This window comes from Oncorhynchus nerka, linkage group LG6 (genome assembly GCF_034236695.1).
Source record: "Oncorhynchus nerka isolate Pitt River linkage group LG6, Oner_Uvic_2.0, whole genome shotgun sequence".
NCBI lineage: Eukaryota > Metazoa > Chordata > Actinopteri > Salmoniformes > Salmonidae > Oncorhynchus > Oncorhynchus nerka.
This window is the reverse complement of record NC_088401.1, coordinates 56,454,491-56,482,205: the sequence shown is the minus strand read 5'-3', so window position 1 is coordinate 56,482,205 and position 27,715 is coordinate 56,454,491. Positions and strand designations below refer to the sequence as shown.

The following is a 27,715-nucleotide window of genomic DNA, read 5'->3' as shown; positions in this document are numbered from 1 at the left end:
ATGGACTTTTACTACCAAGGACTATCAAGAAAAACGTCTACAAACCAAAACCTGCAGAAGAAACACAGCGGAACCCGGAAATACCGTCCAACACAAAACTGAGTGTGTAAGGTTCTGTCTGAAGCAACTTCTGAAGCCAACAAGTAAAATACAATAATCTCTAGTTCATTTTGTTATATAAAGCTTAATAAATAAGGCTACTAAGCTACCAAGCTGCTAAGACAGAACTGACCTGGCTGCAACTTCAAATAGCACTGAAGTGTGAAGTGAGAGGTGTGAAAATTCTTGAGCCACCCAAATGCAGAGGCCTTTGAATCCCCCATGGCTCATGACTGTGGAGAGGTCTTTACAATACAGTACCCCATGGATATTAAAAATAACACTGCACGGACTGAGTAAAAAAAAAGCTCAAGGACAATCCAGAGACACTATTTGCTGACTGCTACAGAGGGGAACGTAAGAAACGTCATTTTCCACTCAGACCATCCCCTGGCATGGTGCTATATTAACACAGACCATCCCCTGGCATGGTGCTATATTAACCAGACCATCCCCTGGCATGGTGCTATATTAACACAGACCATCCCCTGGCATGGTGCTATATTAAGACCATCCAGGCATGCCATCCTCTGGCATGGTGCTATATTAACACAGACCATCCCCTGGCATGGTGCTATATTAACACAGGCCATCCCCTGGCATGGTGCTATATTAACCAGACCATCCTCTGGCATGGTGCTATATTAACACAGACCATCCCCTGGCATGGTGCTATATTAACACAGACCATCCCCTGGCATGGTGCTATATTAACACAGACCATCCCCTGGCATGGTGCTATATTAACCAGACCATCCTCTGGCATGGTGCTATATTAACACAGACCATCCCCTGGCATGGTGCTATATTAACCAGACCATCCTCTGGCATGGTGCTATATTAACACAGACCATCCCCTGGCATGGTGCTATATTAACACAGACCATCCCCTGGCATGGTGCTATATTAACCAGACCATCCCCTGGCATGGTGCTATATTAACCAGACCATCCCCTGGCATGGTGCTATATTAACACAGACCATCCCCTGGCATGGTGCTATATTAACAGACCATCCCCTGGCATGAATCCAAGTGCTAGACCATCCCCTGGCATGGTGCTATATTAACACAGACCATCCCCTGGCATGGCACAGTGCTATATTAACACAGACAATCCCCTGGAATGGCACAGAGCTATAAGAGCACACTACCCCTATGTCAAGAGAGTGGGTATTGGCCCAGGGTGGAAACTCAGAATACTAGACATTGAGGAAATTGAAACAACCTCTGTCAACGTGTACAAGTCTGGGACAGTAATGGTGCAGGGCCTCCTCATGCAGTTTCAGCAGGACTTTTACGGGATCAAAGAGAGAGCACAGCAGGAAAAGCTCTCTCTGCGTGACGACTCCCCCACCCTGAGTGAGTCTGATCACACCTCTTCAAACTGTCCTGCAGACGAGGATAATCACCCCCCCCCCCCCCCCTCCAGCACTGAACCATCCCTGGTCCCACAACTGCACTGCTCCTCCATCACAGAGCTGGAGAGAGACATGTTGGAGCTCAGAGAGATAGTCCACACAATCCAGACAGAACAAACCCACAAAACAGACCAGCGCAACAGCCCCCCCCCCCCGGGCTGTCTGGGAGAGCTGGCTGCTCTCGACTGAGGTGAGAGAACTTAACCTCTTGAAGCTAGTGGCACTATTTTTATTTTTTGAAAAATAACGTTCCCAAAGTAAACTGCCTACTTCTCAGGACCAGATGCTAGAATATGCATATAATTGACAGCTTAGGATAGAAAACACTCTAAAGTTGGGAGGGGGTTTCAAGAGGAACACATGGCACTGAAGGAGGAGGTGACAAAGTTGAAGTGTGACAGAGAGCAGGACACTCCCCCAGAAAAGCCAGCAGAACATCCCGCCTCAGACCCGGACCACAGCCTCAACACCATAATGGGACAGACAACACAGGACTCACCAACCCAACAGACTCCACCCACTCCTAACAGCCCCCCTGTCAGCTCCCCTGATAGCTCTCTTGACAACCCCCACACATCCACTGAGGACACACAAAAGCCAGAGATTGTGCTCCTCATTGACTCAAATGGCAAATACATTGAAGAGAATAAACTTTTTCCCGAACAGGCATGACCTAGAGCTGTTGTCAGAGAACAGAATAGGGTCCCCCAGCCACAACATAATTCGCATAATTCACATAAATTACCTGAGGGCCCAGCTGGAAAGGATAGCCACAGCAATCAAATGAGTTATTGAAAAAGCTTCTTCCACTTTCCCCAAAGCACAAGTAGTTATCTCCACCCTACTACCACAAAAACAGTTTTACACTGCCACCATACAGCAGGTGAATGCAAGCATTTCGTGAGACTATGCCTCAAAACCTAATGTCTACCTGTCCCACCACTCCACCCTGGACTTGAACAGCCTTTACAACCTGGTCCACCTCTACAAGGCAGCAATCCCAACTTTTACCAGGACCCTGAAGGACATCACCCTCAACCGTAGCTCCAGCACCTCACACAGGAGCAACAGAGCAACAGACACCCCGCCCAGAACAGCAAGACACCCTCCCAGACCTGCAAAACCCACTCCTGAAGGACCTGCACCGAGAGAACCCACGCCAAGAGGACCTACACCCAGACCACAGCATCACCAGCCACACCCCAACCAGCTAAGACCACCCAAGCAAACCCTGGCTACACCCTATATAGGTTCCGCCATATCAGACCTCTGCCCCTTCTGCCCACCAAATGCCCCCCGCCCCTGCGGCAAGGACCTCAACATGATAGCAGGACATATGCCCAGGCCGTGAGCAGAACAACAGGCCCAACCCCCACTATTATACCCGCCCAAGCCCCATCCTGCGACCCAAGAGGTATGTATCAGATGCTCAACATTCTCTGCTCACACCTACTGTGATGGTCCGGGCCTAAACCACACAAAAGCAACACTAGACACTATGGAACACAAAGCTTTTACTATCACATCCTGTAATATACAAGGTATGAGGTCGTCTGCCTTTGGCCTAAAAAGCAGGAACACAGACTTCATCAAAGAAATTGGAAATACAGACATTGTCATCCTACAAGATACATGATATAAAGGAGTCACATCCACTGGTTGCCCTCTAGGTTACAGAAAGCTGGTAGTCCCATCCACCAAACCACCAGGTGTGAAACAGGGAAGAGACTCAAGGGTATGCTAATTTTCTATAGAGCAGTTCTAACCCACTCCGTTAAATTAGTCAAAACAGCAACATTTTATGTATGGCGAGAAATTAATAAGGAATTGATCTCAATGGAGAAAAATTTCCTTATGTGTGCTATTATATCTCCCCAATAGAATCCCTCTACTTTAACAAGGACAGCTTCTCCACCCTGGAGGGGGAGAGCAACAATTTCCAGGCTCAGGGACATGTACTACTCTGTGGCGACCTAAATGCCAGAACTGGACAAGAATCTGACACCCTCAGCACAAAGGGGGGCAAACACCTACCCAGAGCCGACAGCATTCCTTCCCTCATATGCCCCCCTAGACACAACTACAACAATATAACTAACACAAATGGGTCAGAACTGCAGCTCTGTTGGATGCTGGGTATGTACGTACATAGTCAATGGTAGGCTTCGAGGGAACTCCTTTGGTAGGTACACCTATAGCTCATCTCTTGGCAGTAGTACTGTAGACCACTTTATCACTGACTTCAACCCAGGGTCTCTTAGAGCATTCACAGTCAGTCCACTGACATCCCTCTCAGATCACAGCAAAATCACACTCTACTTGAACAGAGATATGCTCAGTCCAGAGGCATCAAAGCCAAAGTAACTGAATACCATTAAGTAATGCTATAGATGGAAGGAAACTAGTGTGGAAATCTACCAAAAAACCATTAGGCGACAATATATCCAATCCCTTCTAGACAACTTCCTGGGCAATATGTTTCACCGATATAGTGAAGGTGTAAACTTGGCAGTAGAAAACCTAAACAGTATATTTGACCTCTCAGCTTCCCTATCAAATCTAAACATGTCAAGCAGACAACCTAAGTAAATGAGCAACAGTGACAAATGGTTTGATGAAGAATGCAAAAACCTAAGAAAGAAATTGAGAAACCTTTCAAACCAAAAACATGGAGACCCAGGAAACCTGAGCCTACACCTTCACTATGGTGAATCACTAGAACAATACAGAAATGGACTATGGAAAAAGAAGGAACAGCACGTCAGAAATCAGCTCAATGAAGAATCCATAGAATCTGAGGTGGAAACTGAGCTGCCCTTCCTAACCTCCTGCCAAACATATGACCATTTTAGAGACACATATTCCCTCAGAATAAACAGATCCACAAAGAATTTATCCAATTTTGACGAACACCCCTATTTATTGGGTGAAATACCACAGTGTGCCATCACAGCAGCAAGATTTCTGACGTGTTGCCACAAGAAAAGGGCAAGCAGTGAAGAACAAACACCACTGTAAATACAACCTATATTTGTTTATTTGTTTTCCCTTTTGTACTTGAACTATTTGCACATCCTTACAATACTGTATATAGACATAATATGATATTTGAAATGTCTTCATTCTTTTGGAACTTTTTTGAGAGAGAGAGAGAGAGAGACAGAGAGAGAGAGAGAAAGAGAGAGAGAGAGAGAGAGAGAGAGAGAGAGAGAGAGAGAGTCTGATATACAGAGAGAGAGAGAGAGAGAGAGAGAGAGAGAGAGAGAGAGAGAGAGAGAGAGAGAGAGAGAGAGAGAGTCTGATATGCAGAGAGAGAGAGAGAGAGAGAGAGTCTGATATACAGAGAGAGAGTAATGTTTACTCTTCATTCCTGATTTGTTTATTTTTATTTTCACTTGCTTTGGCAAGAGAGAGAAAGATCTTGAGAGAGAGGGGGGTGAGGGGGGTGAGGGAGCGAGAGGGTAGAGAAAGAGAGAAGGCAATGTCTTGAAATGGATGTCAGCGTCTTCTAACATAGTGTGTCATTGGATGACATAAAGAGAAGCGTAAACACTGTAGCCCATGACAGGGTTTCCGTAACGCTCTGTACATACTTGATGAATGTCCAGGTTGGGATGTCCTTTTTCAGCGTTTCGTTAGTCACACCTGCTTGCGCCTTTATTAACACACGTTCGGTTCTGTGTTTGTCTTTGCAATTGTGCATACCGTTGCTCTCGATGCCTTAAGGCCGGTAGTTTTTGACCTCTGTGTCGGTCGGCAAAGGGGGAGCCCACTGCTCAGTAATACACTCTGTATCTTTCTGCATGGCTGAGCCCTGTACTTGATGGAGAGGTAATATTTTGTATTTATGTTTATGTTCCTTGGCACCTGGATAATTGTACATTAGGAATCATTACACTCAAACAGGCCCTCTTTGTACTCTGAGCAGGTGCCTGCGTCACGTCTGAGTGCCTTCTGAGTTAACACAGTCAGAGTGATATGGTAGAGGGAAGAAACACAATGCCCTGCTGGACCGCTCTGACCCCGCACGCTCAGGTCGCCTGGGGCACAGCAGAGAGAGAGAGAGAAAGAAAGAGAGAGACAGAGAGAGAGAGAGAGAGAGAGAGAGAGAGAGTGCTTGTTAGAGGGAGTTTGATCATCTTTGTGTGCTTACAATACGTGACTGTGCATGTGCGTGTATGTGTGTGTCAAATATTCTGCAAATATGACTGTGTTCATCTCTCTCCTGACTCCTGCATGGCTCGGAATGACACCTTTAAGCTGTGCAGTATCTTGAGATGTACTTTCTTTATGAACAGACCGGGTGATTTTCCATATTCCGGTGGTCCTGGAACAGAGTGGGTCTTAGAAAGCTTTGTTTCCCACTGATTGCTTAATTGATTTCTGGGAATGCTACTGTATAATTGATGGGTGCGTTGGACTGGTTGACTGGCTTAATTGTGTCCTGCTGTAAATAATTGGCTGATTGAGAAGCTATGGGCTGGAACAGTCACTGCAGATATACTCACACACCTCTTCCTTCCCTCTCAGCCAGGTGGATCTCGTCCAAAGCTTTCGAAATCCGCCAAATACACGGAGTGTTGAACGCTGCAAAACGCTCAAGGACATTATTAAGTGTTGGGGTGTATTTTCAGCCTCTCGAAAATTCACAAACATCCATGAATGTAAGATTTACAGAAAGACATAGCTACTCAGAGATTTAGAAACAGACATTGCAATGCACTTCAATGTCCGCCCTCAATCAATAGCAGTGTATCAAGAGAAAACTAGAAATAACTGGAAATAACAAGGAATAACTGGAAATAACAAGGATAAACACAAACAAAAGAACCCCTCCTTTTGCCCATGGGAAGCCACGGAAATATTCAAATGAACTGCAGAATTCTGTCCCCCACAGGAAGACATGTCCCGACGTTGCCAACATCTGACTGGGAACAGGAAATTAAATTCCTTCTGACACGAAGCAGCTGAGCTGGAATGGTCACATCCACTTGACCTCTGACCTTTATCAATATTACAGACAGGGTATGCCAACCATGCCAGTGGGGCATCTGCTGCTGGGTACTATTTTCTCCCTGATTTGGCTTCATCAACAACACAGTCTGTTCTGTTCCCTTCCCACCAGCCCCAGCACCAGCAGTCATGGCTTCATCCAACTGTACAGGTGGGCGCACAGAATGAGGTATTATTGTGTTTTTTTCAGCTCTATTCCCCTCTCTCTCCCACACCTTTGTCTCTTTGTCTCCCTCTCTCCCTCCTCACTCCTCCCCTCCCTGTCAGTGGTAGAAGTAAAAACACTTCCCAGTGACACATCCCTGGGGGTGTCGGGGCATAACAGGGAGGGAGAGAAAGAGTTTCACCTTTAGAGTAGTGAAAGGCACAGCCAGACGCAGCCTGTGGAGCAGCCTCATTTGAATGTTGTGGACAGATGGAATTTCTCTCCTTTTTTTCTCTTTTCTCTCTTTCTTCCCGTTCTGTCATTTATTCGTTTGTTCAGTGCCCAGGGGGCAAAGTGTTGGCTCGGGACGAAAGGAGATAATGATGTTTTTTTCTCCCTCACAAATTAATTTTAGATAATGTTTTTTTTTTAAGTATCTGGGCATCAACAAGCTACAGTTAGTCAGACTTTCTCCTTTAGGACATTTGAATGCAATGTCCATACTCGGATGAAGGCAGCTAATCTAGATCGAAGCTCTGATTGAGAGCACGGTCGCCAATCAGCCATTGTTAGAGGCCAGGTGCCTCTGCTCTGTTCCGCACTGCACTGACCTGCGTTAGCTTCAGGACTAAATAGTTTCTCCTAATTTCAGACCCCATTTAAAGTAGTGAGTCTTTTTCATCACACTCTCAGCCTGATAATTGCTTTTAAAGGACTCAATTATTTATGGACCATTAATTACGAGTCCCTGCGAACGTTTGCTGAGTCAATTTCCTCAGACAAAGGCAGCGGTATGGATATTATGTGCTGCATATTTCACTCAGATAAACCAAGTGTGAGTCCCCCTCTATCGTGACCCTGTGGCTTTATGGGAGCATGAGTCGGTTTTCTAATGGCTGTTTTGTCTGGTTAAACAGCACTTTAAAAAAAAAAAACGGTATTTAATAATCATGAATATATGAATGAATATATACTAAACATCATATTTTTGTTTCTGTTGTTCTTATGGTGTATATTCATTTACACAGCCTGTCTAAATATCTTTGTGGGTAAAACACTCAGGATAACCATAACACGACGTAGTTTATCCACTTAGTGAGAGAATATCCCCAACCGACACCACATCAAATACTGTAGCTATGCTACTGCACGCGTTCCCTTCCACCTGATACTCCAGCTTGTGATCTCCTTCCCGTGACATCGATGACATATTATGTGGTGTATTTAACCTATCAGAGTTCCCGCAGCAGCGGCAGTCACAGCACAGGAGGGGCCCCTGGCACAGCATCTCTCACACAGCAGGATGTGCTCAGTGGGTTGTGTTTTAAGATAGGAGATGCACGGCGAGGGGTTGTTTCAACCACAACAGAGGTTTGATGCAGAAGCTAGACGGTTGGCGGTGGGACTCAAAGCCATAAGCTGTGTGGAACATGGTTTAATCTAATCATTCATTATGGTCTGGTCCTGGATCAGAGGCTGTCACTGTCACACTCATCCCCTTAACCCCCAGTCTAATTCCACACTCCACGCAGAGCTGTCCCCAGATCATAGGCAATGCTAATTCACCCAGGGCCCTGCTCTGGAGCCTAAGCCTCGTGCTCAAACTACTGAGATAAATACAATATCAGATAGACAGTGAGAAGACGTGGGGTGGGAATGGTCTGTACATATTACAATGATATATCTGACGAGATGCTACACATGAAGACTCAGAAAAAGTCCAATAAGGCTTGATGATGTAAAAGTAGATAACTATCAGAGGAGATACAGTAACAACAGCCGCAGTAACAACAGCCGCAGTAACAACAGCCTCAGTAACAACAGCCTCAGTAACAACAGCCTCAGTAACAACAGCCTCAGTAACAACGGCCTCAGTAACAACGGCCTCAGTAACAACAGCCTCACTAACAACGGCCTCAGTAACAACGGCCTCAGTAACAACGGCCTCAGTAACAAAAGCCTCAGTAACAACAGCCTCAGTAACAACAGCCTCAGTAACAACAGCCTCAGTAACAACAGCAACAGCCTCAGTAACAACAGCCTCAGTAACAACAGCCTCAGTAACAACAGCCTCAGTAACAACAGCCTCACTAACAACGGCCTCAGTAACAACAGCCTCAGTAACAACAGCCTCAGTAACAAAAGCCTCAGTAACAACAGCCTCAGTAACAACAGCCTCAGTAACAACAGCCTCAGTAACAACAGCCGCAGTAACAACAGCCTCAGTAACAACGGCCTCAGTAACAACACCTGCAGTAACAACAGCCTCAGTAACAACGGCCTCAGTAACAACGGCCTCAGTAACAACAGCCGCAGTAACAACGGCCTCAGTAACAACAGCCTCAGTAACAACAGCAGTAACAACAGCCGCAGTAACAACAGCCTCAGTAACAACGGCCTCAGTAACAACACCCGCAGTAACAACAGCCTCAGTAACAACGGCCTCAGTAACAACAGCCTCAGTAACAACACCCGCAGTAACAACAGCCTCAGTAACAACGGCCTCAGTAACAACAGCCGCAGTAACAACAGCCTCAGTAACAACGGCCTCAGTAACAACAGCCGCAGTAACAACGGCCTCAGTAACAACAGCCGCAGTAACAACAGCCTCAGTAACAACAGCCTCAGTAACAACAGCCTCAGTAACAACAGGCTCAGTAACAACAGCCGCAGTAACAACAGCCTCAGTAACAACAGCCTCAGTAACAACAGCCGCAGTAACAACAGCCTCAGTAACAGCCGCAGTAACAACAGCCGCAGTAACAACAGCCGCAGTAACAACAGCCTCAGTAACAACAGCCTCAGTAACAACAGCCTCAGTAACAACGGCCTCAGTAACAACAGCCTCAGTAACAACAGCCTCAGTAACAACGGCCTCAGTAACAACAGCCTCAGTAACAACAGCCGCAGTAACAACAGCCTCAGTAACAACGGCCTCAGTAACAACAGCCGCAGTAACAACGGCCTCAGTAACAACAGCCGCAGTAACAACAGCCTCAGTAACAACGGCCTCAGTAACAACAGCCTCAGTAACAACAGCCTCAGTAACAACGGCCTCAGTAACAACAGCCGCAGTAACAACAGCCTCAGTAACAACAGCCTCAGTAACAACAGCCTCAGTAACAACGGCCTCAGTAACAACAGCCTCAGTAACAACGGCCTCAGTAAAAACAGTCGCAGTAACAACGGCCTCAGTAACAACACCTGCAGTAACAACACCCGCAGTAACAACGGCCTCAGTAACAACAGCCGCAGTAACAACAGCCGCAGTAACAACAGCCTCAGTAACAACAGCCTCAGTAACAACAGCCTCAGTAACAACAGCGGCAGTAACACCAGCCGCAGTAACAACAGCCTCAGTAACAACAGCCTCAGTAACAACAGCGGCAGTAACACCAGCCGCAGTAACAACAGCCTCAGTAACAACGGCCTCAGTAACAACACCCGCAGTAACAACAGCCTCAGTAACAACGGCCTCAGTAACAACAGCCTCAGTAACAACACCCGCAGTAACAACAGCCTCAGTAACAACGGCCTCAGTAACAACAGCCGCAGTAACAACAGCCTCAGTAACAACGGCCTCAGTAACAACAGCCGCAGTAACAACGGCCTCAGTAACAACAGCCGCAGTAACAACAGCCTCAGTAACAACAGCCTCAGTAACAACAGCCTCAGTAACAACAGGCTCAGTAACAACAGCCGCAGTAACAACAGCCTCAGTAACAACAGCCTCAGTAACAACAGCCGCAGTAACAACAGCCTCAGTAACAACAGCCGCAGTAACAACAGCCGCAGTAACAACAGCCGCAGTAACAACAGCCTCAGTAACAACAGCCTCAGTAACAACAGCCTCAGTAACAACAGCCTCAGTAACAACAGCCTCAGTAACAACAGCCTCAGTAACAACGGCCTCAGTAACAACGGCCTCAGTAACAACAGCCGCAGTAACAACAGCCTCAGTAACAACAGCCTCAGTAACAACAGCCGCAGTAACAACGGCCTCAGTAACAACAGCAGTAACAACAGCCTCAGTAACAACGGCCTCAGTAACAACAGCCTCAGTAACAACAGCCTCAGTAACAACAGCCTCAGTAACAACAGCCGCAGTAACAACAGCCTCAGTAACAACAGCCTCAGTAACAACAGCCTCAGTAACAACAGCCTCAGTAACAACAGCCTCAGTAACAAACGGCCTCAGTAAAACAGTCGCAGTAACAACGGCCTCAGTAACAACACCTGCAGTAACAACACCCGCAGTAACAACGGCCTCAGTAACAACAGCCGCAGTAACAACAGCCGCAGTAACAAAACAGCCGCAGTAACAACAGCCTCAGTAACAACAGTAACAACAGCCTCAGTAACAACAGCCTCAGTAACAACAGCCTCAGTAAAACAGTCGCAGTAACAACGGCCTCAGTAACAACAGTCGCAGTAACAACACCTGCAGTAACAACACCCGCAGTAACAACGGCCTCAGTAACAACAGCCGCAGAAACAACAGCCTCAGTAACAACGGCCCCAGTAAAAACAGTCGCAGTAACAACGGCCTCAGTAACAACAGTCGCAGTAACAACACCCGCAGTAACAACACCCGCAGTAACAACACCTGCAGTAACAACACCCGCAGTAACAACGGCCTCAGTAAAAACAGTCGCAGTAACAACAGCCTCAGTAACAACAGGCCTCAGTAACAACAGCCTCAGTAACAACAGCCTCAGTAACAACAGCCGCAGTAACAACAGCCGCAGTAACAACAGCCGCAGTAACAACAGCCGCAGTAACAACAGCCGCAGTAACAACAGCCTCAGTAACAACAGCCGCAGTAACAGCAGCCGCAGTAACAACAGCCGCAGTAACAACAGCCGCAGTAAAAACAGCCGCAGTAACACCAGCCGCAGTAACAACGGCCTCAGTAAAAACAGCGGCAGTAACAACAGCCGCAGTAACAACAGCCGCAGTAACACCCGCCGCAGTAACAACAGCCTCAGTAACAACAGCCTCAGTAACAACAGCCTCAGTAACAACAGCCTCAGTAACAACAGCCTCAGTAACAACAGCCTCAGTAACAACAGCCGCAGTAACAACAGCCGCAGTAACAACAGCCGCAGTAACAACAGCCTCAGTAACAACAGCCTCAGTAACAACAGCGGCAGTAACACCAGCCGCAGTAACAACAGCCTCAGTAACAACGGCCTCAGTAACAACAGCCGCAGTAACAACAGCCGCAGTAACAACAGCCGCAGTAACAACAGCCTCAGTAACAACAGCCTCAGTAACAACAGCCGCAGTAACAACAGCCGCAGTAACAACAGCCTCAGTAACAACAGCCGCAGTAACAACAGCCTCAGTAACAACAGCCTCAGTAACAACAGCCTCAGTAACAACAGCCTCAGTAACAACAGCCTCAGTAACAACAGCCTCAGTAACAACAGCCGAGTAACAACAGCCGCAGTAACAACAGCCTCAGTAACAACAGCCTCAGTAACAACAGCCGCAGTAACAACAGCCGCAGTAACAACAGCCTAGTAACAACAGCCTCAGTAACAACAGCCGCAGTAACAACAGCCGCAGTAACAACGGCCGCAGTAACAACGCCTCAGTAACAACAGTCGCAGTAACAACAGCCTCAGTAACAACAGCCGCAGTAACAACAGTCTCAGTAACAACAGCCTCAGTAACAACAGCCTCAGTAACAACGGCCTCAGTAAAAACAGTCGCAGTAACAACGGCCTCAGTAACAACAGTCGCAGTAACAACACCTGCAGTAACAACACCCGCAGTAACAACGGCCTCAGTAACAACAGCCGCAGTAACAACAGCCGCAGTAACAACGGCCTCAGTAACAACAGTCGCAGTAACAACACCTGCAGTAACAACACCCGCAGTAACAACGGCCCCAGTAAAAACAGTCGCAGTAACAACGGCCTCAGTAACAACAGTCGCAGTAACAACACCTGCAGTAACAACACCCGCAGTAACAACGGCCTCAGTAAAAACAGTCGCAGTAACAACAGCCTCAGTAACACAGGCCTCAGTAACAACAGCCTCAGTAACAACAGCCTCAGTAACAACAGCCGCAGTAACAACAGCCGCAGTAACAACAGCCGCAGTAACAACAGCCGAAGTAACAACGGCCTCAGTAAAAACAGCGGCAGTAACAACAGCCGCAGTAACACCAGCCGCAGTAACAACGGCCTCAGTAAAAACAGCGGCAGTAACAACAGCCGCAGTAACAACAGCCGCAGTAACAACAGCCTCAGTAACAACAGCCTCAGTAACAACAGCGGCAGTAACAACAGCCTCAGTAACAACAGCCTCAGTAACAACGGCCTCAGTAACAACAGCCGCAGTAACAACAGCCGCAGTAACAACACCCGCAGTAACAACAGCCTCAGTAACAACGGCCTCAGTAACAACGGCCTCAGTAACAACAGCCGCAGTAACAACAGCCTCAGTAACAACGGCCTCAGTAACAACAGCCGCAGTAACAACAGCCTCAGTAACAACGGCCTCAGTAACAACAGCCGCAGTAACAACAGCCTCAGTAACAACGGCCTCAGTAACAACAGCCTCAGTAACAACACCCGCAGTAACAACAGCCTCAGTAACAACAGCCGCAGTAACAACAGCCTCAGTAACAACGGCCTCAGTAACAACGGCCTCAGTAACAACAGCCGCAGTAACAACGGCCTCAGTAACAACAGCCGCAGTAACAACAGCCTCAGTAACAACAGCCTCAGTAACAACAGCCTCAGTAACAACAGCCTCAGTAACAACAGCCGCAGTAACAACAGCCTCAGTAACAACAGCCTCAGTAACAACAGCCGCAGTAACAACAGCCTCAGTAACAACAGCCGCAGTAACAACAGCCGCAGTAACAACAGCCGCAGTAACAACAGCCTCAGTAACAACAGCCTCAGTAACAACGGCCTCAGTAACAACGGCCTCAGTAACAACAGCCTCAGTAACAACAGCCTCAGTAACAACAGTAACAACGGCCTCAGTAACAACGGCCTCAGTAACAACAGCCGCAGTAACAACAGCCTCAGTAACAACGGCCTCAGTAACAACAGCCGCAGTAACAACGGCCTCAGTAACAACAGCCGCAGTAACAACAGCCTCAGTAACAACGGCCTCAGTAACAACAGCCTCAGTAACAACAGCCTCAGTAACAACGGCCTCAGTAACAACAGCCACAGTAACAACAGCCTCAGTAACAACAGCCTCAGTAACAACAGCCTCAGTAACAACGCCTGCAGTAACAACAGCCTCAGTAACAACGGCCTCAGTAAAAACAGTCGCAGTAACAACGGCCTCAGTAACAACACCTGCAGTAACAACACCCGCAGTAACAACGGCCTCAGTAACAACAGCCGCAGTAACAACAGCCGCAGTAACAACGGCCTCAGTAACAACAGCCTCAGTAACAACAGCCTCAGTAACAACAGCCGCAGTAACAACAGCCTCAGTAACAACAGCCTCAGTAACAACAGCCTCAGTAACAACGGCCTCAGTAAAAACAGTCGCAGTAACAACGGCCTCAGTAACAACAGTCGCAGTAACAACACCTGCAGTAACAACACCCGCAGTAACAACGGCCTCAGTAACAACAGCCGCAGTAACAACAGCCTCAGTAACAACGGCCCCAGTAAAAACAGTCGCAGTAACAACGGCCTCAGTAACAACAGTCGCAGTAACAACACCCGCAGTAACAACACCCGCAGTAACAACACCTGCAGTAACAACACCCGCAGTAACAACGGCCTCAGTAAAAACAGTCGCAGTAACAACAGCCTCAGTAACACAGGCCGCAGTAACAACAGCCTCAGTAACAACAGCCTCAGTAACAACAGCCGCAGTAACAACAGCCGCAGTAACAACAGCCGCAGTAACAACGGCCGCAGTAACAACAGCCGCAGTAACAACAGCCGCAGTAACAACAGCCTCAGTAACAACAGCCGCAGTAACAACAGCCGCAGTAACAACAGCCGCAGTAACAACAGCCGCAGTAACACCAGCCGCAGTAACAACGGCCTCAGTAAAAACAGCGGCAGTAACAACAGCCGCAGTAACAACAGCCGCAGTAACAACAGCCTCAGTAACAACAGCCTCAGTAACAACAGCGGCAGTAACAACAGCCTCAGTAACAACGGCCTCAGTAACAACGGCCTCAGTAACAACAGCCGCCAACAGCCGCAGTAACAACAGCCTCAGTAACAACAGCCTCAGTAACAACAGCCTCAGTAACAACAGCCAGTAACACCAGCCGCAGTAACAACAGCCTCAGTAACAACAGCCTCAGTAACAACAGCCTCAGTAACACCAGCCGCAGTAACAACAGCCTCAGTAACAACGGCCTCAGTAACAACAGCCTCAGTAACAACAGCCTCAGTAACAACGGCCTCAGTAACAACAGCCTCAGTAACAACAGCCTCAGTAACAACAGCCTCAGTAACAACGCCTCAGTAACAACAGCCGCAGTAACAACAGCCTCAGTAACAACGGCCTCAGTAACAACAGTCGCAGTAACAAAGGCCTCAGTAACAACAGTCGCAGTAAAAACAGCCTCAGTAACAACAGCCTCAGTAACAACAGCCTCAGTAACAACAGCCTCAGGCCTCAGTAACAACAGCCGCAGTAACAACAGCCTCAGTAACAACAGCCTCAGTAACAACAGCCTCAGTAACAACAGCCTCAGTAACAACAGCCAGCCGCAGTAACAACAGCCGCAGTAACAACAGCCTCAGTAACAACAGCCTCAGTAACAACGGCCTCAGTAACAACGCCTCAGTAACAACAGCCGCAGTAACAACAGCCTCAGTAACAACGGCCTCAGTAACAACAGCCTCAGTAACAACAGCCGCAGTAACAACAGCCTCAGTAACAACGGCCTCAGTAACAACAGCCGCAGTAACAACGGCCTCAGTAACAACAGCCGCAGTAACAACAGCCTCAGTAACAACGGCCTCAGTAACAACAGCCTCAGTAACAACAGCCTCAGTAACAACAGCCTCAGTAACAACGGCCTCAGTAACAACAGCCTCAGTAACAACAGCCTCAGTAACAACAGCCTCAGTAACAACGGCCTCAGTAACAACAGCCTCAGTAACAACGGCCTCAGTAAAAACAGTCGCAGTAACAACGGCCTCAGTAACAACACCTGCAGTAACAACACCCGCAGTAACAACGGCCTCAGTAACAACAGCCGCAGTAACAACGGCCTCAGTAAAAACAGTCGCAGTAACAACAGCCTCAGTAACAACAGCCGCAGTAACAATAGCCTCAGTAACAACAGCCTCAGTAACAACAGCCTCAGTAACAACGGCCTCAGTAAAAACAGTCGCAGTAACAACGGCCTCAGTAACAACAGTCGCAGTAACAACACCTGCAGTAACAACACCCGCAGTAACAACGGCCTCAGTAACAACAGCCGCAGAAACAACAGCCTCAGTAACAACGGCCCCAGTAAAAACAGTCGCAGTAACAACGGCCTCAGTAACAACAGTCGCAGTAACAACACCCGCAGTAACAACACCCGCAGTAACAACACCTGCAGTAACAACACCCGCAGTAACAACGGCCTCAGTAAAAACAGTCGCAGTAACAACAGCCTCAGTAACACAGGCCGCAGTAACAACAGCCTCAGTAACAACAGCCTCAGTAACAACAGCCGCAGTAACAACAGCCGCAGTAACAACAGCCGCAGTAACAACAGCCGCAGTAACAACAGCCTCAGTAACAACAGCCGCAGTAACAACAGCCGCAGTAACAACAGCCGCAGTAACAACAGCCGCAGTAAAAACAGCCGCAGTAACACCAGCCGCAGTAACAACGGCCTCAGTAAAAACAGCGGCAGTAACAACAGCCGCAGTAACAACAGCCGCAGTAACAACAGCCTCAGTAACAACAGCCTCAGTAACAACAGCGGCAGTAACAACAGCCTCAGTAACAACAGCCTCAGTAACAACGGCCTCAGTAACAACAGCCGCTGTAACAACAGCCGCAGTAACAACAGCCGCAGTAACAACAGCCTCAGTAACAACAGCCTCAGTAACAACAGCCTCAGTAACAACAGCGGCAGTAACACCAGCCGCAGTAACAACAGCCTCAGTAACAACAGCCTCAGTAACAACAGCGGCAGTAACACCAGCCGCAGTAACAACAGCCTCAGTAACAACGGCCTCAGTAACAACAGCCGCAGTAACAACAGCCGCAGTAACAACAGCCGCAGTAACAACAGCCTCAGTAACAACAGCCGCAGTAACAACAGCCGCAGTAACAACAGCCGCAGTAACAACAGCCTCAGTAACAACAGCCACAGTAACAACAGCCTCAGTAACAACAGCCTCAGTAACAACAGCCTCAGTAACAACAGCCTCAGTAACAACGGCCTCAGTAACAACAGCCGCAGTAACAACAGCCGCAGTAACAACAGCCGCAGTAACAACAGCCTCAGTAACAACAGCCGCAGTAACAACAGCCTCAGTAACAACAGCCGCAGTAACAACCGCCGCAGTAACAACAGCCGCAGTAACAACAGCCTCAGTAACAACAGCCGCAGTAACAACAGCCGCAGTAACAACGGCCGCAGTAACAACGGCCTCAGTAAAAACAGTCGCAGTAACAACAGCCTCAGTAACAACAGCCGCAGTAACAACAGTCTCAGTAACAACAGCCTCAGTAACAACAGCCTCAGTAACAACGGCCTCAGTAAAAACAGTCGCAGTAACAACGGCCTCAGTAACAACAGTCGCAGTAACAACACCTGCAGTAACAACACCCGCAGTAACAACGGCCTCAGTAACAACAGCCGCAGTAACAACAGCCGCAGTAACAACGGCCTCAGTAACAACAGTCGCAGTAACAACACCTGCAGTAACAACACCCGCAGTAACAACGGCCCCAGTAAAAACAGTCGCAGTAACAACGGCCTCAGTAACAACAGTCGCAGTAACAACACCCACAGTAACAACACCCGCAGTAACAACACCTGCAGTAACAACACCCGCAGTAACAACGGCCTCAGTAAAAACAGTCGCAGTAACAACAGCCTCAGTAACACAGGCCGCAGTAACAACAGCCTCAGTAACAACAGCCTCAGTAACAACAGCCGCAGTAACAACAGCCGCAGTAACAACAGCCGCAGTAACAACAGCCGAAGTAACAACGGCCTCAGTAAAAACAGCGGCAGTAACAACAGCCGCAGTAACACCAGCCGCAGTAACAACGGCCTCAGTAAAAACAGCGGCAGTAACAACAGCCGCAGTAACAACAGCCGCAGTAACAACAGCCTCAGTAACAACAGCCTCAGTAACAACAGCGGCAGTAACAACAGCCTCAGTAACAACAGCCTCAGTAACAACGGCCTCAGTAACAACAGCCGCAGTAACAACAGCCGCAGTAACAACATCCGCAGTAACAACAGCCTCAGTAACAACAGCCTCAGTAACAACAGCCTCAGTAACAACAGCGGCAGTAACACCAGCCGCAGTAACAACAGCCTCAGTAACAACAGCCTCAGTAACAACAGCGGCAGTAACACCAGCCGCAGTAACAACAGCCTCAGTAACAACAGCCTCAGTAACAACAGCGGCAGTAACACCAGCCGCAGTAACAACAGCGTCAGTAACAACAGCGTCAGTAACAACAGCCTCAGTAACAACAGCCTCAGTAACAACAGCGGCAGTAACAACAGCCTCAGTAACAACAGCCGCAGTAACAACAGCCTCAGTAACAACAGCCTCAGTAACAACAGCCTCAGTAACAACAGCCGCAGTAACAACAGCCGCAGTAACAACGGCCGCAGTAACAACGGCCTCAGTAACAACAGCCGCAGTAACAACAGCCGCAGTAACAACAGCGGCAGTAACAACAGCCGCAGTAACAACAGCCGCAGTAACAACAACCGCAGTAACAACGGCCTCAGTAAAAACAGCGGCAGTAACAACAGCCGCAGTAACAACAGCCGCAGTAACAACAGCCTCAGTAACAACAGCCTCAGTAACAACAGCCGCAGTAACAACAGCCGCAGTAACAACAGCCGCAGTAACAACGGCCTCAGTAAAAACAGCCGCAGTAACAACAGCCGCAGTAACAACAGCCGCAGTAACAACAGCCTCAGTAACAACAGCCTCAGTAACAACAGCGGCAGTAACAACAGCCTCAGTAACAACGGCCTCAGTAACAACGGCCTCAGTAACAACAGCCGCAGTAACAACAGCCGCAGTAACAACAGCCTCAGTAACAACAGCCTCAGTAACAACAGCCTCAGTAACAACAGCGGCAGTAACACCAGCCGCAGTAACAACAGCCTCAGTAACAACAGCCTCAGTAACAACAGCCGCAGTAACAACGGCCTCAGTAACAACAGCCGCAGTAACAACAGCCGCAGTAACAACAGCCTCAGTAACAACAGCCGCAGTAACAACGGCCGCAGTAACAACGGCCGCAGTAACAACGGCCGCAGTAACAACGGCCTCAGTAACAACAGCCGCAGTAACAACAGCCACAGTAACAACAGCCTCAGTAACAACAGCCTCAGTAACAACAGCCTCAGTAACAACAGCCTCAGTAACAACAGCCTCAGTAACAACAGCCGCAGTAACACCAGCGGCAGTAACAACAGCGGCAGTAACAACCGCCTCAGTAACAACCGCCTCAGTAACAACAGCCTCAGTAACAACAGCCTCAGTAACAACAGCCTCAGTAACAACAGCGTCAGTAACACCAGCGGCAGTAACAACAGCGGCAGTAACAACCGCCTCAGTAACAACGGCCTCAGTAACAACAGCCTCAGTAACAACAGCCGCAGTAACAACAGCCTCAGTAACAACAGCCTCAGTAACAACAGCCTCAGTAACAACAGCCGCAGTAACAACAGCCTCAGTAACAACAGCCTCAGTAACAACAGCCTCAGTAACAACAGCCTCAGTAACAACCGCCTCAGTAACAACAGCCTCATTAACAACAGCCTCAGTAACAACAGCCTCAGTAACAACAGCGTCAGTAACAACAGCGGCAGTAACAACAGCCGCAGTAACAACAGCCTCAGTAACAACAGCGGCAGTAACAACAGCCTCAGTAACAACAGCGTCAGTAACAACCGCCTCAGTAACAACAGCCTCAGTAACAACAGCGGCAGTAACAACGGCCTCAGTAACAACAGCCGCAGTAACAACAGCCTCAGTAACAACAGCCTCAGTAACAACAGCCTCAGTAACAACGGCCTCAGTAACAACAGCCTCAGTAACAACAGCGGCAGTAACAACAGCGGTAGTAACAACAGCCGCAGTAACAACAGCCTCAGTAACAACGGCGGCAGTAACAACGGCCTCAGTAACAACGGCCTCAGTAACAACAGCCGCAGTAACAACAGCTGTTGTTACTGAGGCTGTGACTGCTAGAGGGCTGCGTGCTACTACTGTATATTGTATATAACTAATTAGTACAATACACTATTACACTGAGCTTGGCAGAGGATCTCCACACGTTGACAATAACACACTCACTTAGCATGTAGCAAGCATGTACAGCAGAGGAGGCTAGTGGGAGGAGCTATAGGAGGACGGGCTCATTGTAATGGCTGTAATGAAATAAATGGAACATTTTAAAACATATTGAAACCACATGTTCCATTTATTCCTTTCCAGCCATTACAATGAGACCGTCCTCCTATAGCTCCTCCCACCAGCACGTAGCTACAGATAGACCTGTGAATCTGTTGTTCTGTCTCTCACTCCTCTGCCCCAGCTCTCACAGGTAGATAGAGTTTTCTAGCCTCCCTCCACCAGTCTGGCTCTTCTTCCTTCCCTTCCTTACCACGTGATCCTGATGATAATCTTGTTCTACACAGCATTTATTGTGCATCTGGTTGAGAAAACACCCAATTAGGATCCCTCACTTCCTCTCTCTCCACTCTGCTCCAATCAATCCTGGGCACTGAACCGCATGCCATGCCATATGGTGCCAGGCAGCTCTACCGCACTACGCTACCGGGGAGTGCCGTATTACTCAGACCGGACGTGGGCACAGCGGTACTCAGAAAACGGCCGTCACCCGCCACGTCTTGTCTCCGCCACTGGCTCAGTCATCCAGACAGACGACCACGAAAGGCCTTTCTTAACGCTTAAGCAACTCATCTAGCTTGGTATGTCTATTCCGTCGACGTACACTCATTTTGTCGGGCCTTAATAAATCAGACTGTTCACGTTAAGTGTTCTAGCTACTCAAGTAAATTCCTGGCTGAGACATTCAAGAAAATAAGTTCCATGTATTAAAGTTTTATTTGGTATTCATAAATGCAAATTACAAACAGGCTCCACTGAATGTTGAAACCACTAAAAAACTGATTGGCCATGTTTGCTTAGTCTTTGTTTGATAAAAGACAGTCCATATGTACAGTCCATATGTTCAGTGTGACTTCCATTAAATAAAAGGCCTTGATGGTCCCCTCCACCCCCTCTGAAGGCCAGTGATGGATGAGTCCATTGCACCAGATCCATTCAGTCCACTCAGCATTTTACCAAAAAATAGGGATGTAAAACCTGGAGTCATCCATCAACATGTACTCTTACCTCTCAATACACTATTGCATTATGATTTACATACTGTGTGTGTGTGTGTGTGTGTGTGTGTGTGTGTGTGTGTGTGTGTGTGTGTGTGCACGCGCGCAGAGGTGTAACATGCGGGTAGCATCACTTAATAAGTGACTGAACAGAAGCCGAGGTATGCATAAGGTGGGTATGTGCCTCATTCATTTTAAAGGGGACACGACATGACATGTTCTAACACTCTTGCCTAGCAGTTAAACAACCATGTTAACGTTAGCAGCAACTAACATGATCATGTATTGTACTCAAACTCAGTTAGATCATGGGTTGCTATAATGACATCCCTTATCATCCCAAACCGTCACCCTTACCTTAAACAAGTGGAATGAATGCCTAAACGTAACGGTAGAAATGTGACGTTTTTCCTCCCCTGGACAAACGTGGGATACTGAAGTGAGACCGTGCGATATTATTGCAGAACACAGTGAGCGGTCTCTGTTTCTAGATCAAAAGCTATGACAGAATGCCCTGGTCTACCAGTAATTGATGTGTAAAAAAGGCCTAAATTGCTCTCTGTGTTGTGATCTCTTTGTTCTGCCTGACACTAAGGGAACTATGTGTGACAGCTTACTCAAAGAAAGGTCATCTCACTCCATTGAACTTTTTGGGGGATTTATAATGTGTTTTGCCTTTTTCAGAAACTGCTAAGGCGTTGTGAGGTTTGTGTGACTTGCGTGAGCAGTATCACAATTCCTCTCCATCAGACAGTTCTTTACTTCTCTTTACATTTTCCTCTTTATCCTTTTATTTACTTTGTGCTTCAGGTATTTTTTTTACTCAAAACATTTTGAATTTTGCTATGTTTTCTTGCTCTCCTCTCGTTCGTGTTGTAATTAAGTCTAAATTGGATTGGAGATGGGCTGCCACATTACTGTAGTTAGGGACTGTGTTAAGTGTGTGTAACACAGCTGTAGATGTTTCCTCTAGGAGTCAGAGCCTCTAAGTGGTCTAATGAAGAGTCTCTGACCAATTACAGCAAGTGATACAAGTCTGGTGGACGGAACACTGAGAACACTGCCTTCCCATATTCCCAACCTTTACTGTACATTCCCCAAACACTCAGAGAAAAAAGGAGACCGGTGGAAAGTGATCCGTAATAATGAAATACCTTCAAGTGAACTAAGTTACAGCAACATCATTCTGCACCCTCTCACACCCCAAATCATCATCCTCTCCTGTATCTACGTACCAGCTGTTCATAGATACTCGTATATAGAAATTGCTACCTAGGTATTCACATAATGCCTGCCAGTAACATACTCATTATGATGACAAATTATTACTCAATGCAGGGCCGGATCTAGCCTTCTGGGGGCCCTAAACGAGATTTGGTTGCCCCCCCCCCCAAAAAAAAACGTTTTAGTGGCCTTCCCTCTTGAGAAAATTCACCGCAATTCTACACATTTATTTTGCTGTGTGTCGGAAATATATTTCTTGCAATCTTTTGACACATTTCATGCAATTCTACACATTTTTACATGGGGCAGAGAGAAAATTTTTCTCAGTTTTAAAACTAATATCCTGCAATTCTACACATTTTTCCATGACTTATGCAATGTTAATGAAATCTGAGTGAAAGAGACTAACAAAATCAATGGGGGCCCCCTGGAGGTCAGGGCCCCCACGTGCCCTGCGTGCCTGGTTGGCTAGACTAACTTACCTATCTAAAATGTGTTAGCTGGAACGTGATAAATTGAGTGACTGTCAGTGACTGACATAACAAGATAAAAAATTCTCATGCACAGCCATATTTTGTATATGCACCTTGTGTATTCTACTATTCTAACTCTCAACAGTAAGTTGACACCCCGACTGAGTTCCTTATGTCGCTTAAGCCTTGATCCGGCCCTGACTCAAAGAACACCACCAAGGTCATTAACATACTGCTTTTCTACCTTGATAATTCAAAGGCACTATCCATGAAAACATCAAAATATTTGAAACAGCTATAATTTACATGCATAATAAGACGTGTTTAATTCTGCCAGGGTAATTAGAATTGATAAATTATTCAACTAGTCCGACAGAAGACCTCTAATTCACTTTAATTGTTTCAGACGGATCTCAAAATAATTCAAAGACAGTCGCTTCTCTGCCCTGTCATAATAATGTCACTGTTAACTCAACAGGAATATGTATTCTGTGATCTTGTCAAGGTATCGCCAGTTCAGTGTTATGTGGGTGCATGACTGGTACATAGATGTACAATGTCTGGCTTTCACCCTCAAGGAGTTTTGTTCAAAGTGGAAGGACCCTTTTGGCTGTATAACAAAAGTAGTGCACTGGGCCTTTACCAATCCCGTATTAGCGGTTCGATGTAGTTCGCAAAATGAAATAATCCAGCGCCATGTAAATAGAATTGGGAATTGGAACGTGGGTTGCCCTCCGATAAAATATAGGTTGTGATAGCTGTAAGCTATTAATGTAGGTCTATTGGTATAAAATAAAGAACTGAACAATTTGTTATTTAAAGCATCTCCCCCAAATACAGTACATGTCATGTTTTTGGCTTCAAAGACAATAATAATGATAGGCTATAACAAATTATAATTGACATGATTCAAATAGTGAATAATTACCTAGTTACTCTAACTTTTTAAACTTCTTGCTGTAGGCCTACATCATCATCCTCTGCCTTCATCTCTACCTGTAGCTTACCTGCCTCTGGTATAATGCATTTCCACCTCTCACTCTATCAGTCTTGCTGGTTCATCTTCCTGAATAAAAATGTGATATGTCCCTTTCTGTCCATCCCTCTTCATTATATTTGCACCTCTGTCACAAGCAGAATGCTCTTCTATTGGATGATTTTCTGAACATGCTAGATTAAAGTGTCATTGTCAGTCTGGCTGACAAAACGTCATCAAATAAGAATTTGTTCTTACTTGACTTGCCTAGTTAAATAAAGGTGAAATAAAATATAATAAAGACATTAAATATTTAAAAGTTGTGTAGCTATAATGCGAATGTATGGCTGTTTTGTTGTATGTAATGAGCACCCAGATGCTGCAGTAGGCAACACGATGACACACAGAAAGAAGCTGGCCCGGGGAAAAACATTTGCGACCCCGCCTCCACGTTGGCTACTATGTTGCAATATTAATATTCTCGGAGAAGTCTTGTAGATTACAAAATGTTTCAATATTCTCAGAGCCGGTCAATGTTTCCCTTCCCTTGCTAATAATGCAGACAGGCTGATGCAAAAGAAAACGATCTGGGCGCCGACATTATCAGGAACATCTCTGAATGCAGAGCAAGTCTTATGCCTCTATTTCATGTTGCACTGTTCCACAACTAGGCTAAATGAGCCACTGTAGCGGCGATGGCTAGACCGGTGACGTCGACCGCCGAACACTGAACACCGAACAAGGAGAGGAACCGACTTCGGCGGGAGTCGTGACAGTATGATGAAGTTGAGTAGTACATTGTACACGATATTCCACAGACCTTTAAACCTATACACATATAAACCTATACACATATTGCAGTGGTATTGTTTTGGGGACATTTCTGTCATTATGAAGAAGTACAGTAAAGGACCTTCAACTGGTGGTCATATTTCTACACACCCCATTATGCCATACCCTAGGTTTAGCTGAGCTGATGCCACTGGTTATATGAAGAGCCCCGGAGCAAGGACAGTTAAAAGCACATTACTTTGATGAATGTAGCCTAGAGCGATGAAAATGAAAAGAGAAGTGTAGATACCAACTCGAAAGTCCTGGAGAAAATAATAGTAACACTGAGTGTTCAACCGAGTATTCCAGAACTTTCCAGAACACATTATTTTCTAAACATTCTAGAGCTCCAGATATTCTCTGTATTCCAGAACGTGCGCTGTCTGTAGTTCTATGATGACATGGTCAGACGGTGTGGTGGTCCTGTGGAGAGCTTGGTAGCCCGTAGAATACTGCCGGTGTCTGTGAATACCCCCTGCTTTGCTGCACCGTCTCTGAATCTCCACAAATGTTTCACTGTTTCTTTGAACGTCTCTGTTTCTGTCACAGAATACTAAAGATCTTTCTCTCCGCCATCCAACACAGGATTTTTTTTTTTGACTCAGATATACCCAGCTCTCACATTTCTGGCACAATGGTTTTCCGTACTGACAGATCTGTGTTGTCAAAGATATCAACAAACATCTGTTGAATAATGTACAGCTGTATTTCTGTGTTTGTTTTCATGAACTTGGTTTTCAAGCTTTATGTTCATCAAACTTGTTCTGTCTGCGAGGCATAAATAATGAATTAAAAATGTGAAAATAAGATGGTATACATACGGGAGACCAAACATATGCACCCTCCTTGTGTACACTTAATCAGAGGGAAATAATCCACTACTAATTGACTGACATCTTCATTATGCGCCTGTTACAAAAGAGGAAATGAAGGAGAGAGAAATGGAGAGAGAGAAAGATAGGGAGAGAAAGAGAGAAAGAAAGAGAGAGAGAGAGAGAGCAATTGAGAATGAACGAGAGAGGGAGATACAGAGAGAGAGAGAGAGAGAGAGAGAGAGAGAGAGAGAGAGAGAGAGAGAAATCAAATCAATCAAATCAAATCAAATCAAATGTTATTTGTCACATACACATGGTTAGCAGATGTTAATGCGAGTGTAGCGAAATGCTTGTGCTTCTAGTTCCGACAATGCAGTGATAACCAACAAGTAATCTAACTAACAATTCCAAAACTACTGTCTTATACACAGTGTAAGGGGATAAAGAATATGTACATAAGGATATATGAATGAGTGATGGTACAGAGCAGCATACAGTAGATGGTATCGAGTACAGTATATACATATGAGATGAGTATGTAGATAAAGTAAACAAAGTGGCATAGTTAAAAGTGGCTAGTGATACATGTATTACATAAGGATGCAGTCGATGATGTAGAGTACAGTATATATGTATGCATATGAGATGAATAATGTAGGGTAAGTAACATTATATAAGGTAGCATTGTTTAAAGTGGCTAGTGATATATATACATCATTTCCCATCAATTCCCATTATTAAAGTGGCTGGAGTTGGGTCAGTGTCAATGACAGTGTGTTGGCAGCAGCCACTCAATGTTAGTGGTGGCTGTTTAACAGTCTGATGGCCTTGAGATAGAAGCTGTTTTTCAGTCTCTCGGTCCCAGCTTTGATGCACCTGTACTGACCTCGCCTTCTGGATGATAGCGGGGTGAACAGGCAGTGGTTCGGGTGGTTGACGTCCTTGATGATCTTTATGGCCTTCCTGTAACATCGGGTGGTGTAGGTGTCCTGGAGGGCAGGTAGTTTGCCCCCGGTGATGCGTTGTGCAGACCTCACTACCCTCTGGAGAGCCTTACGGTTGAGGGCGGAGCAGTTGCCGTACCAGGCGGTGATACAGCCCGCCAGGATGCTCTCGTGCATCTGTAGAAGTTTGTGAGTGCTTTTGGTGACAAGCCGAATTTCTTCAGCCTCCTGAGGTTGAAGAGGCGCTGCTGCGCCTTCTTCACGACGCTGTCAGTGTGAGTGGACCAATTCAGTTTGTCTGTGATGTGTATGCCGAGGAACTTAAAACTTGCTACCCTCTCCACTACTGTTCCATCGATGTGGATAGGGGGGTGTTCCCTCTGCTGTTTCCTGAAGTCCACAATCATCTCCTTAGTTTTGATGACGTTGAGTGTGAGGTTATTTTCCTGACACCACACTCCGAGGGCCCTCACCTCCTCCCTGTAGGCCGTCTTGTTGTTGTTGGTAATCAAGCCTACCACTGTTGTGTCGTCCGCAAACTTGATGATTGAGTTGGAGGCGTGCGTGGCCACGCAGTCGTGGGTGAACAGGGAGTACAGGAGAGGGCTCAGAACGCACCCTTGTGGGGCCCCCGTGTTGAGGATCAGCGGGGAGGAGATGTTGTTGCCTACCCTCACCACCTGGGGGCGGCCCGTCAGGAAGTCCAGTACCCAGTTGCACAGGGCGGGGTCGAGACCCAAGGTCTCGAGCTTGATGACGAGCTTGGAGGGTACTATGGTGTAGAATGCCGAGCTGTAGTCGATGAACAGCATTCTCACATAGGTATTCCTCTTGTCCAGGTGGGTTAGGGCAGTTTGCAGTGTGGTTGAGATTGCATCGTCTGTGGACCTATTTGGGCGGTAAGCAAATTGGAGTGGGTCTAGGGTGTCAGGTAGGGTGGAGGTGATATGGTCCTTGACTAGTCTCTCAAAGCACTTCATGATGACGGAAGTGAGTGCTACGGGGTAGTCGTTTAGCTCAGTTACCTTAGCTTTCTTGGGAACAGGAACAATGGTGGCCCTCTTGAAGCATGTGGGAACAGCAGACTGGTATAGGGATTGATTGAATATGTCCGTAAACACACCGGCGAGCTGGTCTGCGCATGCTCTGAGGGCGCGGCTGGGGATGCCGTCTGGGCCTGCAGCCTTGCGAGGGTTAACACGTTTAAATGTCT

At 46.9% G+C, this 27,715-nt stretch overlaps 1 protein-coding gene across 1 annotated transcript in view; it reads left to right on the top strand.

The window, feature by feature from the left end:
- The first annotated feature begins 1,878 nt into the window (after positions 1-1,878).
- LOC135572072 (GATA zinc finger domain-containing protein 14-like) overlaps positions 1,879-27,715 on the top strand; it is a 28,896-nt gene continuing 3,059 nt past the window's right edge. Inside the window, exons 1-17 of the mRNA XM_065019080.1 lie at positions 1,879-2,146; positions 3,400-3,473; positions 7,913-8,019; positions 9,767-10,140; positions 10,934-10,994; positions 11,094-11,363; positions 12,277-12,950; positions 13,921-13,927; positions 14,116-14,519; positions 14,860-14,932; positions 15,143-15,298; positions 15,723-16,336; positions 16,683-16,696; positions 16,872-16,876; positions 17,193-17,986; positions 18,288-18,297; positions 18,888-19,516. Of these exons, the coding sequence (XP_064875152.1) occupies positions 1,879-2,146; positions 3,400-3,473; positions 7,913-8,019; positions 9,767-10,140; positions 10,934-10,994; positions 11,094-11,363; positions 12,277-12,950; positions 13,921-13,927; positions 14,116-14,519; positions 14,860-14,932; positions 15,143-15,298; positions 15,723-16,336; positions 16,683-16,696; positions 16,872-16,876; positions 17,193-17,986; positions 18,288-18,297; positions 18,888-19,516 (4,534 nt within the window). The remainder of the gene's footprint in view (positions 2,147-3,399; positions 3,474-7,912; positions 8,020-9,766; positions 10,141-10,933; positions 10,995-11,093; positions 11,364-12,276; positions 12,951-13,920; positions 13,928-14,115; positions 14,520-14,859; positions 14,933-15,142; positions 15,299-15,722; positions 16,337-16,682; positions 16,697-16,871; positions 16,877-17,192; positions 17,987-18,287; positions 18,298-18,887; positions 19,517-27,715) is intronic.